This window comes from Haliaeetus leucocephalus, unplaced genomic scaffold (genome assembly GCF_000737465.1).
Source record: "Haliaeetus leucocephalus isolate CR32 unplaced genomic scaffold, Haliaeetus_leucocephalus-4.0 Scaffold317, whole genome shotgun sequence".
Classification (NCBI taxonomy): Eukaryota; Metazoa; Chordata; class Aves; order Accipitriformes; family Accipitridae; genus Haliaeetus; species Haliaeetus leucocephalus.
In genome coordinates this window covers 7,941,287-7,959,631 of record NW_010972753.1, presented here as the reverse complement: position 1 = coordinate 7,959,631, position 18,345 = coordinate 7,941,287, and the positions used below count along the sequence as shown (strand labels likewise).

The 18,345-nt window shown below is 39.5% G+C and overlaps 1 protein-coding gene across 1 annotated transcript in view; it reads right to left on the bottom strand.

Moving 5' to 3' along the window:
- SYTL5 (synaptotagmin-like 5) overlaps window positions 1–15,230 on the bottom strand; it is a 56,181-nt gene extending 40,951 nt beyond the window's left edge. Inside the window, exons 1-2 of the mRNA XM_010571340.1 lie at window positions 15,112–15,230; window positions 3,961–4,176 (exon numbers count right to left, since the gene is read on the bottom strand). Coding sequence (XP_010569642.1) covers window positions 3,961–4,176; window positions 15,112–15,230 — 335 coding nt within the window. The remainder of the gene's footprint in view (window positions 1–3,960; window positions 4,177–15,111) is intronic.
- Between the last annotated feature and the right edge of the window lie 3,115 nt (window positions 15,231–18,345).

The window sequence follows — 18,345 nt, the reverse complement described above, 5'->3', positions numbered from 1 at the left end:
CTGGCTGATATTATCTACAATTTCTTTTATTGCCATAAGATGTTCTTTGTTTCAGCAACCATTTTGGATTATCTGTAATTCAAGGGATTTCTGCAGTAATTTCTGTAGCACTTGTCAACATCTCTTTAAATGAACACACTCAACACCCAGTATCAGACCTTCTTCACTGACACCAGATGTAATGCAGTAGGCTTTCCAACAGTTCTGAAAAACTTGCTTCTGAACATATTCCTGCAGGTATAACTGATGACTACATAACAGGACTTTTACAGGTCACTACTATCACCATCACCTTAAGTGGCACTTAACAGACATACTTGAAGACAATTTTGGCAGAACAGCCAAGAGCTAGTATAGCACCAAAACTGGAAAGAGTTCACAAAGACCACAAATCCTTCTCCCTGCCTTTTAAGGGTCTCACAGTATGTACGCCAACATCCATATACATTATAGCAACAGTATAACCTGGCTCTTCTAATGGAAAGCACAGCAGGTGCTAGAGTCTATACAGATATCAACATTAACCCAGTCTCATTCATCAAGTTTGCTAGAAGAAAAGGATGGGGCAAAAGTTTCCTAACACTTTTTGCAAGCCACTAGCATGGTGAAACAATCCAACCTGACAGATACAAACACTGTATGCAGATCAATGCTGCAGAGCTAAAAGCTTTTTCCCCTCCTCCTGCCTTTTGTTTTCTACTCATACAGCATAAATGTCTCTTAACACTGGATTCCTATTTTATTTTCCTTGCTTTCTGCTTCTTAATCTTGCCAAAGGCCCTATTCACATTAACTTGATCAGCTCCTCTTTTAAATGTAACTCAAAAAGCCTAAAAATCCTGATTTTCCCTGCGTTTCTCACTTAAGTGAGAGAGAGGAAAGCAGAACTGAAGGAATTTAAACCAGAACTATGCACAATTATTTAACTGAAATACCTATCTCACTTTCATCTCTACACTGCCCACACAGAATATAATCTTTCTGTGTACTCCAGCAGTGTAAAAGGCATTTTACAGATCATTAAGTGTCACTATAGTCTTGCAAAAACACTGCATATGCCCAAAAAGAAAGGACAGAGAGATTTCACTTTAATAAAGATATCCAACACTGACAAAACTTTAGCACTTGCAAAGTTTAGCACTTTGCAAGCAAATTACACCATTGTTTGTAATAATTTAAAGGCAGGCTTCAACCAGAATTAGTTTTCAAGATGATTGCTAAGACCACTACATGGCATACAGAATTGCAGGACAATCACAAGAAGTAGAGGTGGCACAGGTTTTGAGAAGTTACCTCATCCATCTTTCAGCCCCAAAACAGGACCGTCTTTACTGATGTCATCATTCCTGACAGAGGTTTATTCAACCTGTTTTTAAATCGAGATTCTGCAACCTCTCCAAGTTATATCAATATTCATACCACCTAACCTAAATCCTTTCACTGCAATTTAAGTATCACGTTACTTTTCTTATCCAAAGCGAGTATGTAGAACAGCCTCTATGCCTGCTCAATGCAGCTGCCTTTTGTAGATTTGAAACTGAGTTATTTTTAGTTTTCTCTTGCCTAGGCCAAACACTTCTGACTCCTTCCATTACTCTGGACATACTGTGTGCTAGGCCTGTGATCATTATTTTCTGCTGAACTTTCTCCAGTTGGCCAACATGAAGTGCGCTACACAAAAACAGGCAGGTACACCACATAAAACAGGTTTGCATCATGTATTTTACAGGCCATAATTCTGTTTGTACATCCCTGTGTGATGCTGGACTTTTCTGCGGTGGAAAATACTGTTGATTCGTGTTCAGCTTTTCATTTAGTACAATACCCAGATCCTTTCTTAAGAAACAGCTGCACAGGCTGTTTTTGTCTTCGTTCTCTGTTTCTGCAGCTGTGTTTTTGCCCAACTGTAGTACTTCCACATGTCCGTAGGGAGCCACCACTTGCTTTTTCTTCAAGCCACTTCTCTAAATTGTAAGCATCACTTTGAATCCTAATCCTGTCCTTCAGCATGCCTGCAGCACCTCTCAGTTTGATGTCACCTGCAGGTGTAACTGGCAAACTCATCTGCTGCATCATCAAAGTCCTTAACTAAAATACTTAACGCTAAAATGCCGGGAAATATTCTGCTCTATACCACTGCTTTTTTGTTTTTGTTTGGGTTTTTTCTGACAGTGAAATGTCCATAACTGTTCTGGGAATGGAGCTTTATAATTTTCCAGGCAGATCTGCAATCACACCGACAGAATTTATTCCAGGGCATAGCTCCCCTGGTTGACTAGCTTATTAGAATGGTATGAGAGAAAGTATCAAAAGGTTCACTTAAGTTATAAGACATCAATAGATCCTCCTCTATTCACAAGGTCTGTCACCCTATCAAAGGAGGAAATTAAATTGGTTTTGACGTTATTTGTTCTTGAGCCAGCTCTTACTCATTGTCCTGTCATCTTCTCTCAGCTTTCAAACAGCACGGCAATCATTTGTTTCAGTATTTTTAGACAAATTAAAGGTAATTTGACAGGGACAACAACCCTTGATCTTCCTGTCTTCATTTTTAAAGAGTAGTATTGTGTTTGCCATTCTCCACTCTGTCATCTCAACTGCACCCCATCATTTCTGAAAGGCACGGCACTGAGATCATCTCAGGAACTGGCTGAAACAAACCGCGAGGAGCTCAGCCAGGCCCCTACCAATTTAAAATAATTTCACAAAATCAAGTCCTTGAACATGTTTCATCTTAAGAGGTAAGACATTTTCCTCTGTATGTGCCCCACTGGCTGCAGAGAAGGTTAAGGCATCTAGCTAAAAACAGATGTTAACCCTCTAAAGCTGAAGTTAGAAGACACGAACCCTAAACTCCATGTCCTGCTGTATTAATTTTTCACTAACTGTTTAGGTAGCCAAAGTCTGATGTAACTAGCAAGTTAGGTTCACACTCTGATACAATTTACAAAAAGCCTTATTTTCCTGATCTTATTAGTTTGATGGTCAGTAAAAAAAAAAAAAAAAACAACCCTCTGAAACTGCTCTGATTCTTTCCCCCTTTGACATGATTATTTTATCATGTCTTTTTTGTATACCATCCAGTTCTTACATCAGGATACATAACTGAGGTTTGTTGCCTGATACATTTCTGCTTTCCTTCATGGTTATCTGAGTCAAGCTACAAAATGGCATATTACCATACCAATTAAGTGAATTATTCTTCCAAGTATACACCAAGTAAATGTCTTTGAACATATAACATCTTTTTGTTTACTCGCTCGATATCCTGTGTTAGAATACAGATTTTCTGCTTTTCAGCACTGTGATCTGCTACCCTCCTCCTCCATTCCCCATGCTCAATATTCCAACTGTGAGAAATGTGATAGCCCCTTTTGTTTTACCTCCCACCATAGCACAATTTACTTTAGAATGCTCACTAATAGAGCCATTATAAATACAGTCCTCTCTTCATGCAGAGATGTTCAGTTACTGTAAACACACAAAAAAAGCAAGGATAGAAACATGGACTGAAGTGCTTGGACTCACAATTTTTATATCTCTTTCCTTACAAATCCACCTACCACATCAGTCAGAACATACAGACGTCACTTATCCTTAATTCTGTTTTGTTAATTTTGAATTACTTGTTTCTTACATTTATGTCTTCATAATGTGAATAGACTGTCACTGGTTTGTAACAGATTTTCTGTCATTTTCTTAGTACTTCCCACCAACAGCTTAGTATCTGTGATGCTCGCAGCTTTCGTTAGAAAGCAAGCTAGTTGAAACTGGCTTGGAATTGGAAAAAAAGATACTGCAAAACGGTGCGGCAAATAAAACCACCAGATAAGCCTCTCCCCTTGTGTGCTTGCTATGCATATGCTTTTGTGCGAAGGGGATGTAAAACAGTAACACCAGTACAAAATTACTTATACAGCGGTAATCTCTAAATGTATTTATGAAAGCTGCACAACTTACGCAATCTTGGCACACACTGAGCACTTCCACTGCCCGTCAGTTCCCACGACACGACACTTATTGCAAACTCGAAGTTTGCAGGTTTGGCACAGGTCTCCTCGGTCAAAGATTAAGCCCAGGCTTTTCTGACAGCGAACACAGACCCTGCCGTTGTCCTGTTGACAATGACGGTTGCCACCTTTCCTTCTCACTTCCAGAAGCTCATTTTTCAATTTCCTAAAAGCAAGAAAATAAAATCTTTTCATTTGGAGATACAACTTAATGATCTGTGAGAACTTTTTAACAGATTAAGATTTAGCACTGAAAACTACAAGACACAAGTAAGTTCAATACAAATGCTTTTTTATATATGCTGTATTTTTTGGCACACATACGACAAAGAAGAATAAATCTATCCTCCACGTCTCAGACATGCAGTCAAGTGGAATATCTTGTGGTAGGTGAGTATAAGTAACTGCAGACAGCTGAGCAGTTCTGGACAATTTGTAAACCATCTTTGCTTGTCCCTCTTCAATAATTCAAGTCATGCTGCGCCCAGGTTGATAGCAGCTCAAAACTGGGACTATCCTGTGCATCCACAGAAGGAAAAGAAGAAAATGTCTCCTGGAATTAATGTGCATTTAATTCTATGCCAGTGTAGAGTTAGTTAGGAATGCATATGCAGTTCTGCACTGGCTATTCAAAGTCTTAAAAAAAAAACCAAACCAAACCATCTAAATACATAGTGGTATTAAGCTGGGATGCCACAACTTAAAAAAAAAAAAAAAGGAGAATGTCCCTTTAAATAATGTGACTTGCAGATTGCCAGTTCTGCCACTGACTCTGCAGGATAAAACTATTTGCATTTAAGACCTAATTTTGAAGGCTGCAATTTCAATGGTGCATGAGTTGGGTCCTTAACAAGAAAATAACCATAAGTGAGATGTAACTACTATATTTCCAACTGCAAAAAAAAAAAAAAAGGGGGGGGGGGGAATTTGAAGAGAGTCAGGAAGGATGACAGCAGAGGAGGTTTACTATGTCTATCTTCCCAAACCAGGGACTCAAGCAGGACCCCATCATACCCCAAAACTCTAATACCTCCTTGTACCTTGATGCCTGACCTCAACTCCAGAGCTTTCCTTCTCGTGCCACAGCATCTAGCTCTTATCCCTCCCACCTCGACCCACAGAACCATCTAGGTTGGAGGGAAATATTGGAGGTCACCTAGTCTAAACTCACAGCCAAAGCAGGACCAGCCAGACTAGGTTGATCAAGGCTTTGTCCAACTGAATCTTGAGTAACAGAGTAACTCCAAGAGTCTACAATGTCTCTGAGCACCCCTTCCAGAATCCAAAACCTTATGTTTGTTTGTTTCTTTGTTTAAAAAAAAAAAAAAAAAAAAAGCAGCCCCCTTAATATCAGAATCTACCACATTCCAACTTGTTCCTTGTGCCTCTCCCAAGTCCTGCTCCACCTCTCTAATCATCTTGATGGCCCTCGACTGAACATGCTCCAGCATGTCAATGCCCCTCCTGTCCTGGGGAGCCCCAAACTGAAAACTGTATTCTAGATGTCGTCTCACAATTGCTGAATAGGGGGAATAATCCCCGGCCTCAGCTGCTAATGTAGTCCCGTATGGGGTCAAAATTGTTATGTCCTCTCAACACTTCTCAGCTGAAGCTCCATCCACTCAACCCCCAGGCTTCCCCTACCCTCTCATCCATCTCAACCTTTTCAATAAACAACCTACAGGTCCCCCGTTCTCTCCAGGCTCTTTCCTGACTTTCCCCAGCCCAAATCCCTCCTATCTTAAGCTCCTTCATCCTTTCAAACTCCACCTGCACTCCACTCTACCCCAGAATACCTCTCCCCCAGGGTCCCAGTCCAGCAACTACTAAGTTCTTTCAGTTTTACATGCCTGGGTGCTGCTGTGTCCCCATTCCCTCACCCTTCCCTATGCTCTCCTTCATGCACTGCTGTCAGCCAAGAGCTTCCAGAGTCCCTCTACCATAAAGCACTCCAGCTCACTGAAATCACAATCTCCGCATACACACAGATGCTTTAAGGGGCATTTAAAAAACCTAGCTATTGGTTTCACCTAAAGATCAGTAAAAAGCTATCAGGAAGAAAAACACTGTGGGAAGATAAAACCAATAAAAGATTACAGGTTGCAGCCCAGTGAAGGAGGCCGGGAACATTGCTTAGGCCACCAGGGACTAAGCTCTGACAGAATTAGGTTATTTGTGGATACATTGCCTTGCTAAAAGGTTGGCTAGCATTTTGCTTCCCACTGGGATCCCATGAACAACAGCTGCTCTGCAGCCACCTGGCCTGCAGATGCTCAAGCTCTGACAGCTTTTGAAAAAGGGCATGTCCAATCCCTCCAGGCAGTGACTACAAATCCTGTCAAGCGTTTTCCTCTGCTGGCCTCTATCCAAAAGTGATTTCTTCATTCTGCTTTGGACCCTTCTTCTCCCACATTCAATCCAAACAGCCCTTCTCTCATGCCATAACCTTCAAAAGCCTGTCCAGGCTTCACGTGCTTTCTCGGTACTTTGCTAATTGTTCTTGCAGTTTATCGATTGCATCTTACATCTACCTACTTCCTGCAGAGATACACTTAGTTACAAGTCCATGTCCATTTTCTTCTTCTGTCAATCAGCCAGTTCCAAATGCAGATGGGTGACCTGCACTAACAGCAACTGCCAGCTGCACTGCGATACTGCCATTGTGCACAGGGAAGATGATCACCACTTTTGCCATCCCTTCCTTGGATCTACTTCCTAAACAAGCCTGCCTTCAAACAAAGCAAAAGTCAACTTATCTGCTTCTTCTGGACTGAAAACTAAAGGCAAACACAGTGTTCACCCTGCCGCTACTAGAACGCCCTTGATCACACCATTTTAAAAGAGACACCACATCTATCCACTTGAATAACAAATACACCTTCCAGTACTTGTGAAGACATCTAATTGCCACAGAGGTTATGGTCACTTACATTTCACTAAACATTAAAAAACATTCACAAAATGCTTGATCATTTACTGTCTCCCCTCTCAGCAGCGTGAATTGGTCAGAGACAAAGTACTGTGCTACAGGGCCCTTTTATTTTAGTACAGGCACTTTTGGTACCAACTCATCTCAGGGAAATCTGTTGAGATTGGATCGTGCTTTCACACCTTGAGAGGTATTGCAGCACTTTCCAAGTTCACCCCCAAAGCCTTCCCTGTCACAGCTGAGTGTCCTTCTTCATCAGGAGTTCTTAATCTGGCCAATACTTGGTGCTTCTGTCCCTCTCATCTACTTTTTGTCTTCTGGAGTTTGCTGAAATGATCCACTTGCCTCTGCGCTGGGTCCATCCAATAAACAGCACTCAGAGCTGCGATGGGGAACACCGCTGTCGCGAGACTTTCAAGCATGGAAAATGCAGACCCAAGAAAAAGAAGAGAAAGGGCAGATCCAGTTTGTACCTGGCACCTGGATCACCACCTTCAGCTGCACCCACCAATTTCTGTTCTATCCTTCCCCTGTGAGCTGACAGCAGACAAGGACACACTGTCCAGCTGGAGCCCTGGGACTCCTCCTTGCTTCCATGAGGCCTCTTCAGCATCTCGGCCACTCCACTCTTACTATTCACTTCTCACAGGTCAGCTCAAACTGTTGATCTAACTTACCGGTACAGAGGTGACAGCAGTGGTTAACGTCTAAGTACAACAAGCAAACACTAACAGATTCAGCTTTACTGAGCTTCCTCACACACAACTCTCTCTGCATCTGTACTGGATTTACATGCCAAGGTTTTGGCACTTGGTCCTGGTCGGGGAGGGAGCGAGAGCACAGCCTGGTAGCCAGCCAAGATCAACCCACCACAGCCTCCTTTCCCCCTTTCCTGTCTGCTGCTTTGTTCTGAGTCTCCTTCAGCAGCAAAACCAGTTTACTAGTACTGGGGAGACAACTTAGTCTATGGAGAAGAAGAGGGCAAATCAGCCTTAAACACTCTGCGCGCGAGACGTTCTCTCATTGTTCACCCGCCTCTTAACAGATTTTCCTCTGGTCACCAATTCACAATAATGGCAACTTAGGCATTTGAAAATCTTGGAATTTTTGAATCCTTTCAAAATCCTCCCCCCTCAGAGTCATATGATTGATTCAACACTAAAATGATACTCAAAAATTTAAAAATCGTATTCGGTTCCTTGGTATGTCTAAGCTTCTCTTTGCAACCACAAGGGACAGGCTTTCCTCTTCCCTCCACTCATTCACAATGAACCCTAAGAGAACTCAGATGCTGTGGTCTAAGAAAAACACAACAAAGTCTGAGGGCTTCTGACACTATGATAGGAGGCAATATCACTGAGACATTCTTATTTCAGCTGGGGCACAGAAATTGTCTTCAGCTAGCTGGACCAGAGTCCTACAAACGCAGAGTATTGGTTATCCAGTCAGAAGGGAGCAATTGTAAGCAGAAGAGTTCAAGATAAGAAACTGAATGCTATAGGTCCTTCTAGATTCCCTGAAACACAAGAAAGGAGGGGGTAACTCAGAAGATGAATATTCTTAATCCTCAAATCTCAGAAGGGTTAAAATACTAAGCACTACCAAAGGCTCATTTTTCGTACCAGATTTATTTCCAGTGGCTCATTTTTACTTAAAATCAACACAATGACCCATTGCATTTCAGGAACTCCACAGGCAGTATGATGCCTTTTTTTTTTGTAATTATCAGTGTGTCCTACAGACTGCATCCAGGTGTTACACAATATTGAAAAGGGATAACAAGTGCAGCATGTAGCTGAACTGACTTACCGCTACTCTTTATCCCCCAAGATGGGAACCAGCTGTATTATAAACACCCTATTTCCTTTTGCCATCCCAACATTTGAGCTCTCCTTAATTTTCAAGGAATCTAATTAACCATGAAGTTAGATATTTTAATCTCAAATATTAAACAAGAATTAATCTTTATCAATCCTCTCCTAGTAATATGCAAGAGAAAAACTCAACAGAACCCAATTTACTAAGCTGCTGAAGAAAAAGAATCCTATCATACACTGAAGTTTCTAAACCATCTATTACAACAGCTGTTTGACAGAGGATAGGTACTAAAAAGAAATTTGTTACTGCCAAGGATAGCAGAACATTTAGCCATTCCTCTAACTGTGAATTTATATTAAGATCCCTCTACTGTCTCAGAAAATATGTGAAGTACATTGGAGAGGAGTTCTGTTGTAACTAGTATTCCAGGTAACACTGAATGACCTAATCTAAACCTTCCCAAATAGGGCCTAAAAGACCCATATAAAATATCAAAGCAGGAAACAAACAAACAAAACTTAGCCAACACCGAATTTGAGAAACGACTCAGATCTTACATTAAGTCCATCTAACAAGAAAACGTGAAAACTTGATGCCTTGAAAAGATGAGGAAAAAAATGCAGGCAGGAAGGACCGCAATTCTACAAAACCCAAAGCAAGGAGCAGCAAGCAGTTGTAGCTCTTGGCACATTTGCCCACCACCTGCAAGAGGCACAAAAGAGGCCCCAAAAGAGTCTGACTCCTCCCTACTGATGCTAAAACTCACGAGGCAGTCAACGGCGCTCATTCCCTCATAAATGCAGCCTCCAGAGATGGAATACTCCCAAACCCTTACAACCCTGTAAAGGGGAAGAAGCAATAAGAAGCCTTAACAGATCCATTTCTTCTTAATAGTATGTTTTACCCTAGAGAACATTTATTCCCCAAATGCAGAAAAGTAGAATAGCTATAGTGCTGCAAGAGGCAAGACACTTACTGCTCAAGCCATTCACTTAAATGAATGCCATAATTTCCTCTAATTCTGTAAGCACGATCCACTTGCTTTGAGCCAGGTAACTTTTTTTTTTTAAATACCAAGCTGATTTTTTTTTTTTTCCTTCATTTCAGTACAATTTTGGAAAACTTTTTGTTTTGAAAATCTTTTCTACCTCGTCTCCTCTCCCTTTTTTGAAAAACCATGGTTGAATGCAATGGCATACATGATTCCTCAGTTTGATTTTCAAAGTTCTTCTGCATCTTTCTTCTCCCCATTTCAAACAGCTTTTTCATCTTAAGATGTAGAGCATCAGAATCCACGTATTCCTAATTTTATTTTGCCATTCTAAGTTTCCAGAGTTCAGAGAGTCATAAAAAAATTGCAGTTTTTAAAAAAAAAAAAACAAACACAAACCTGTCCTCAACCAACTATAATTAAAGACTTCAGCAGGAAAAAAGTTTAAATATATGAAATTGCTCCAGTCTTGCACCTGTTCTTAACAAAGTTCTGTTTCCTGCACAGATGAGTTGACACATCCTCCTTCTGAAGCTCTACAGCTGTTAACTTAGATACTGATACTAGAGAATTTTTCTGTGCAGGAACTGGTATCAACATACTTCTGGAGGCTGAGAGAGAAAGGAAATTTTCTCCCCAGACTGATTCCCAGTATCTCCTCCAAATTCAACCAGATTCTCTCCACTGTCTGACACAGTATGTGGAAAGTAACAGTAAATATTGTTGACAATTCACAAAAGGATGGGCTATTACCAATTTCCATTGAGATCTCCTTGTATTGTAAAATCTAGCCATTTGAGTACCTGAAGTATTTTTTAGGTTCATATTTTATAAGCACAGATTTCCACATTTTGCTTATGTAACAGATCTGTATGATAAAAACTGTCTTAAAAATATCCAAGTATGGAGGTATATTTGTGACAATGAAAGGAAAGAGGGAAAGGCAAAGAATACATTTGTAAAGGAAAAGAGAACTGGCATAATGAATGGCAGAATAGAGCCCAGTGAACAGAAGGAAAGAAGGCATGGGAACTGAAATTATATTGGATACTATAATAATGCCAAACTTCCACAGATGAACCTTCTTCTGAGTAACTCCCTCATCCTCTCAACTAAAAACTGTTAATAAGATCTAAAAAAAAAAAAAAAAAAGGGCAAATTGCTTGTTGGTTTCTTACTAGTCTTTGATAAAATAAACTGTACCCAGAGTATGAGAATTAATGACCATCAGAAATTCTTTCACCAATGGAGGATGTTCATTCTCAAACACTGGAGATCAAAACAGGTATCTTTACCCTTAGAGTACTGGCAATAGTAACTACTTTTGATGGAAAAGTCTCCGGTTCAAAGAATAACAACGTGTTAAATTCACTTGACAATGAGATAGCTGTCAGACAAGCAACCCCCTAACTTCCCATACACGTATGGATGAGCAATATGCTTTAACATAAGGACTCCTTCCTTCAAATATGTATCTGCAGTTTTGCAAAAACACAGACCATATACCATACTACATACTATCTTGCAATGCTTTTGTGCTTATAAATAAGTCCAAATGTATACTCAGCAGATAAGTCAATTCCCGTTACTCAAAATTTTTTTTCTGAAGTACTTGCCTGTAGTTACCACATGGTGGTATCCATGCTAACAGTCTCTCCTATATTGTAGTGAAGTTAATACCTGATTTGCTTCTGTGGATCTCTTCGGACTGATAAGGAGATGCCATTTTAATTAACTGAAAAGACAGGAATGCCAACTTGCCTTGTCAATACAGATCTGGGACTGGTGCAATTCTTACACAACTTCTGGCAACCTAAATGCTGAGGGAATAATTCAAGTACTAACCCAATAAAGCCTTATCCTTGGAAGAAATTGGCATGTTCCTTGTTTTCTCACTTCAGCAATTATTACACTGGCATCTCCTCTTCTAAAAGCATGGTATTCACAGCTTTGCTTCATAAAGAATGAAAAGAACCATTGTATTTTAAATGCTGCCTAAGAAAATAGTCAAGATAAGAAAGAAAGGTACATTAGCGGTAAGTGTGTCATGTGTGTTTGCTCTGCGGTAGCAGAAGAATATTGAGATGAAGAGCTAGCTCCAAATGCAAAACGCTACGACCATCAGACCCAGTTCCCTGCGTAACACCACATCTGGGGAGGATGCAGTGGGGCTGCTGTTGGAACAGAAACAAACCAACAACAGTTAAATGAAACACACCTGGTACATGCTACACCCTTCCTTTTGGCAAATACATTCTTTCGATTTAGTATTGATTTCATGACTTGTGACACTACACATCAAATATGACATGGGTTTTCATAAAAAGGGTCTTAAAAGAACAAAACTATTTAAAAATTGTAAAAGGATGGAGAAATAAGGAAAAGGATACATGTTTCAGTCCAAAACATTCAGTTCAGAATGTCTTGACTGACATTATCTGGATGCAAGTTTCTCCCAGCAACTCACATGTTAAAAAAACCCTACTTTTTCACCCTCAGTGTGGTCAAGTTCACTATTTTTAGGTATTTTAGCTCTATGTAATTTAATGATTTCACCCAAATAATCTTAGCATTTGAAAATAATCATGATGATCATTCGGCTGACATCAAAAGCATCATAGAGCAGTGTTTAGAACACTATAGGTTATTTGCACAGGTGATCTAACAGCTTTAAATCAATATTCTAAGAAAATTTCCAGTCACACAAGATGCACACTTAACGTTAAGAACATAAATGCCCTAATATTTATTAAGCAGGTTGCTTATTTGTATTATCAAAACTAGACCACAGAAAGAGTATTTCCTGCCTTCTGTGTTTCTCTCACATGTAGGTGAAATACTTGTACATCAAATGAAAATACCAGAACAGTCACCTGCACTCCAGAACACCAGTGTGAACAGTGATAGTGGAAAATAACTCCTTGACAATTTCGTTATTAAGACATCCTCTTACACTTACTATTGCTTTCATGTTGAATAGAAAGACCCTTTCAAGTCACAATGTTTTTTGAAGACTAATAGGGACAGAAAAAAACAATTATCAAGATAGATTTAGAAAGAGTGGAACAGACTAATAAAAATTCTTTGGTACAATGTACAAGCAAGCATCTCACCAGAATGAAAAATGCCTTGAAAATAAATACAAAGGAACTTGTTCTTCTGCAAAGTGCTTCAATAAAATACATGACAGATTGCACCAAATGGAATTCCAAAGACAACAAATGTTCCTCTGAAGTATACTTATAAGCCATAATTAAAGATATCCTTGCCAAGCTTTTCGGAAAGAAAAATTATGAAGTCTCCTAGGAAGCAGTTACCCACTCAGTTCTTCATAGGTTGTATACCTTGGAAGTCTTTTATAGACTACTTTCCACCATCCTCAGGCACAGTATGGTCTAGTGACAATTCTCCAAATATGCTCTGATCTGAAATCAATTGGTTCATATACAGGTGCTAGAACTATGCATAAGCATCATGTTCCACCATTAGTTATCCTAATTAGCATTTTATTTCAGATTAACTTCATTTTCAGCTTTTTCTTAGGGTGCTCTTTCCATTTGTACCAAAACACAGGTAAGCCAATACCACCTGCCGCTTTACTGAACCGCAGTCTCCAGAGGTGCCTTGGGTTCTCAAACTCAGTAGGTTTGGCAGAGTGACTTCTATTAGTGCCAAAAAAAGCAGAAAATTAGGAGGTTTATGAAATTGTATTTTAAAAAAAAAAAAACCAACCCCCCAAAAAACAAACCAAAGGAAAAAAAACCACAAAACCTCAGGAGTTTCAACTTTCCACTTGAGACTGGGAAATAAAAGCAGTAGAAAAGAAAGCTTTCTGGGAGTTTGGGAAGGTAGTGATCTGATACACTGCTGCACTTCATACCGACACCTTTGATCGAGGACTACTGGCAGGTCACACGTTTCCAAGGCTGCCACCTTAGAAAACTGAAATACTTACTTTGAAATGCCTATCCTATTACAAAATAGAGCACAATGCCTGGAACAAACAGTGCTCCATCTGTTTTCTTGTGTTCTGTTTTCTTTTTCATCTGACAAATCATGAAGGAGATGAAAATATTAATTTGCCCACACCACCATAAAGAAACACCTTTCCTTCCAGTCTTGCAGCTGAAGAATCAACCAGTTTTAGCCCACTCCATTTAGGTGAGCTGCTACATTTCTCCAGTTAAACGGGCTGCACACCAACAGAGGCATTGCACTTAGACTCGGTTCTCTCAAGGTAAAAAGATTTCCAAAACCGGCAGCTCATTCTGCATGGATTTCCAAATAATAGTTCTATACAAAAGAAGCCTCAGCAGGTGCTGAGCATACATCTCTGCAATGCACAAGGTCTAAAATGCTTTTTAGCAAATCAAAGGGAGGAACAATGCAGCCTGGACTTGGAATACATGGACAGAAACCAGCAAAGGCTGGAAATCTTCCCTTTGTCACCCATTACACTCAGCAGCCTCGCCAACACCAACTGCTGCATACATCCACGCTAAGCCCGTTTCTCAGAACCAGCACTGTAAAAAAGTTTGAAAGGGCAGCAGAAAGAAGCGAGAGGAAGGAGCAACAACATACTGGAAAAGCCTAGGAACCTTTGCAGAACTGATACTTAGCGGAACTAACTCAGTTTGAGTCATCTAAAATAAGTGATTCTCAGCCTGCCTCTACATATTGTTCTCCGAACTTTGATTTTTACCTTTTTTCCTCAGAAAAGAACACATGGACTCTATTACTACCCTGAGTGTCTATGTCTCCCATCAGCAACTTTTGAGATCCATACCTGAGATTTTCAGGCTTACTTATTTATTAGTAAATTTGGAAAATGAGGGGTCCCTCCTGCTCCCTATTCTGTAAATATTGCAACAGAAAGAAAAAGGTCATGATCTCGCATTTGCCCTATGTTGTAGAGACTCCCGTACAGTGGCACACACCTACTTTCTCTCCCTGGGCCACTTTCCAAACTTCCCCTCCCACAGTCAGCTCTGAAGGCACAAAGCATACAGCTCCTCTCAGAGGAAGAAAGTTCAAAAGCCTTACTAAAGCCTTCCATTCACAGCAGGAAATTCAGCCAAACTGGGCAAAATCTACAGAATCTGAAATTTAAAAACCACTGCTGTGTATTTTTGCACTTGTTACCTTTCTTACTCTTTTGTCTTGAAGCAATGGACACAATCTTTTGTTTACAGAGGGCCACACTAGCAAGCAATTTTCTTTTTAACACACTTTGACTTATAATTAACTGTGCCACCTCCCAACACTCAACCTTCTCCTGAGGCATCTAGAAAATCTTCACTGGGTACCACAAAAATATCTTAAAAATATGGTCTGTAGTATAGAACAATAATAAAAAGGGTTACCTTATCCTTTTATCTTCAACTTTTTTCAGATACTCATCTCTCTTCAGTACTCCCAATATCGTTTCTTTTTCATGTTCCAGCAAAAATGACAAATTGATGATCTCCAAGTGCTTCGTCATGATTCTTCAACAGCCACTCTTTCAATGACTGCTTTGCCCAATCAACTCTTCCAACAATTTATTTGCACAAGTCCAAAGGCACGTTTGTGCCAGAGTTACAAGATCCACACCATCAAGAGGTATTTTGAAAAAATGCTTCTTTAAATTAACCAGGTGTCAAGACTGTATTGCTTTGCCTTCCAACTACGCAAGAAATAAAGGTTTCTTCTTTGTTCCTTCCTCAAGAAAACCAGTCATTTTCCTGGTTACTGAATGCCCTCGTGCCCTGGCCGACGCTCACCGGCACGCTGCCAGCCTTCAGGCTGCAGTCACAAGCAGCTGCAGAATCAACTTCCCGGCATAATTGTAGTTTGGAGCCACAAAATAGCTGGGTGTATTGATTTCAAACTACCTGCAAGTCAAAACAAACAAGTGTAGGTGATTTTGACAGTACCGTCACAGTCTGATTGAGAAAGGCTTAATCTACTAAAGCCACCAAAGAATGGCTTGCAGACTATCAGGTTATCTCGGGGGCTACTTATATGTCATGTTTTCTATGTTGTTGTTTATTTACTCGCTAATCATTGATTATTATGCTCCCACGAGGGCTCTGCAATTATCTTCCTACTGCAATACATTTAAATGACTATATTCACCTTGTAATACTTCCATCCTAACAGTAATAAGCATGGGGGTGGGGGGTGGGAGGAGGAATGATTCTACTCATTTCCCTGCAATTACTTTAAGGGAAAAGTAAAAATTAACAAGTGGAAGGGCTTCAGAGGACAGCACTAAAGTTAAGACTCACCTCAAAACAAGTATACACCTGCATTTTAGCAAATCGTCCATTACACTCACTTCACATTCAATTCAGAGAAATAGGAACTTTCAAGGAGTGATTCATCCACTTACTGCAGACATTTAATTTAGGATGACGTGTTCTAGAAATGCTCATTACCTTCCAGTAAATGCAGCAAGAACTTAGAGTGACTTATTAACATGTAGCCACCCAGAAGTAAGACAAATGTCACTTTTCTTTGTTGTTGTTGGAGGGAGGACATTTCTAAACAGAAAACAACTTCCAAACTAAACCAAAAGAGACACCCTAGTCCATCCTGGAGCTCTGAACTTGAAAGTGTTTGGAAAGAGTCACCAGGAAGCTACTTGGAAAATATCTAAAACTTCTAGTTAACTGGTTGGAACATCCAGCCCTCACAGTCTCATAAGTAAACATAGAGTTTCACATCAAAACAAGGCATGACCTCCAAGACACTTTTCCTTAAAGAAATTAAGCTATGTGAACAGTTGCACATTGTACTTTGAAGCATACACACATTATATACAATATACAAACATAAACCCATTTATACACAAAAAAATGCATCTGCATCATCATACGTAAGTACAAATACATATGTGTGCATACATAGGTGCACATATGCTATAAGATAATGCAGATTTATTCTATATTATGCATGCTGGAAGAACTAAAACAGCTTTTAAGATTTTTTTAATTTTTTTTTTTTAAAGCAGCCCTTGCTTCCCTAGCTTTCAATAGTTTGGAAAGGTTTTGACAAAAATAAATAGCACAGAGAACTGAAGGAGTAGTGTTCATAGTCTGAGACAATTATGGGTATAAGACAAGATATCCTTCTGTTTCCCTTCCTAACAACCACTGAAGCAGCAAATACTGTTGCCAATGGCATCAAATGAAATTCTTGTGTTGCTTTTCACCAACTACTTCAGAATATGAGTTTTGAAATACTTCATTCCCCCAGTTATCTGACTATTTATTAGTAAAAGATACAAATGTCACAATTTAAGTTCAAAGGAGATTTTTCCTCATATTAGTCTTACATGAGCATGGGAATTTCTTCTGATATTTTATAACCTGTTTCAATTAATCTTTAAAATTTTCAAATTAATTTAAAAAATCATAAAATACAACTGGCATATAAGTATTTTCATCTTTTTTTTTCTCTAAGAAAATAGTAATATAAATCTTACTGTTTCTGCAATACAGATCCAACTATCAGTGTCACTTCCATCAGGTAAGAAAATGGGACAGAAAGGCCAAACACAAACTGAAAGCGCACAACAAGTCAATGCAAGGCAGAAATACAAGTCAGGATTGCCAGTGATGAGCTTACTATTGCTGAAAATTGGGAAACAAAGAACAGACTACTACTTCTGGCTAGATTGCTATCTTAAGCATATAAAAGCCAAGTAATAAAAACACACATAGAAAAAAAATTAATTTGATTCTTTGCATTTATTTTAATAGAAAAAATAAAACACTGGACCATTATGTTTATTCTTAAATTCTTGAAAATGGTGTTTATTAATTAATACCATAAGGCCAAGTTACTTGTAAGCAAAAGGAAGAAATCCAACATGTGAATTACACTTTGTTACTATCAAGAAGGCCAGTTTCTTTTGTGAACTGCCTACCAAAATGCCTGGTGAAAACAGCACTTTCATCCCAGCTGGAAACTAACATCAGTGGGCTAGGGAGCATGGGGCATCAGCATAAAACTCACAGAGCCAAGTTCAGCAGTCAGAGAATAAGCTAAGTTGCTTGGCTGGTCAAGGCGCTCTGAATTTTTGTTCATAAGTTTTCCTTGCAGGGGTAGCGTAGGTGAGACACATTATTCTGACAAGCATTTATTTTAACTGAGAAAAAAAGCCACGTTTTATTGAAAAATGGAAAACCAAGAGGTTAAGGGGAAAGAATGAGCAATGCAATTAGAAATTTAGGGCAACAAAAGCATTAAAAATGGTCTCTGACAGCACCATTATTGTCCGGATGATGCACTACAGGTAACTAGGGTTCCTGCAGAATAACAATACAATGGTACGACAAGCAGGCTGACAAGAACACTCTACCTTGTAAGATGTATTCTGGTATTGGGAATTCAGGAAAGAGAAAAAACACTTCAAAAGATTAGACATCTGGCCATTTTTTCTGAGTTTTTTTCTTTTAACTCTAAAGAGGTTAGTACTCCTATCAGAATATCTGAAAGACACAAAAATTCCCTTTGGCTAAGCATATTGCCTATCCTTGAATGTCCTGGAAGATTTCTGTCTCAATACAGGGAGGCACATGTGAAATCCAAAATTACTAAGGTGACATGCC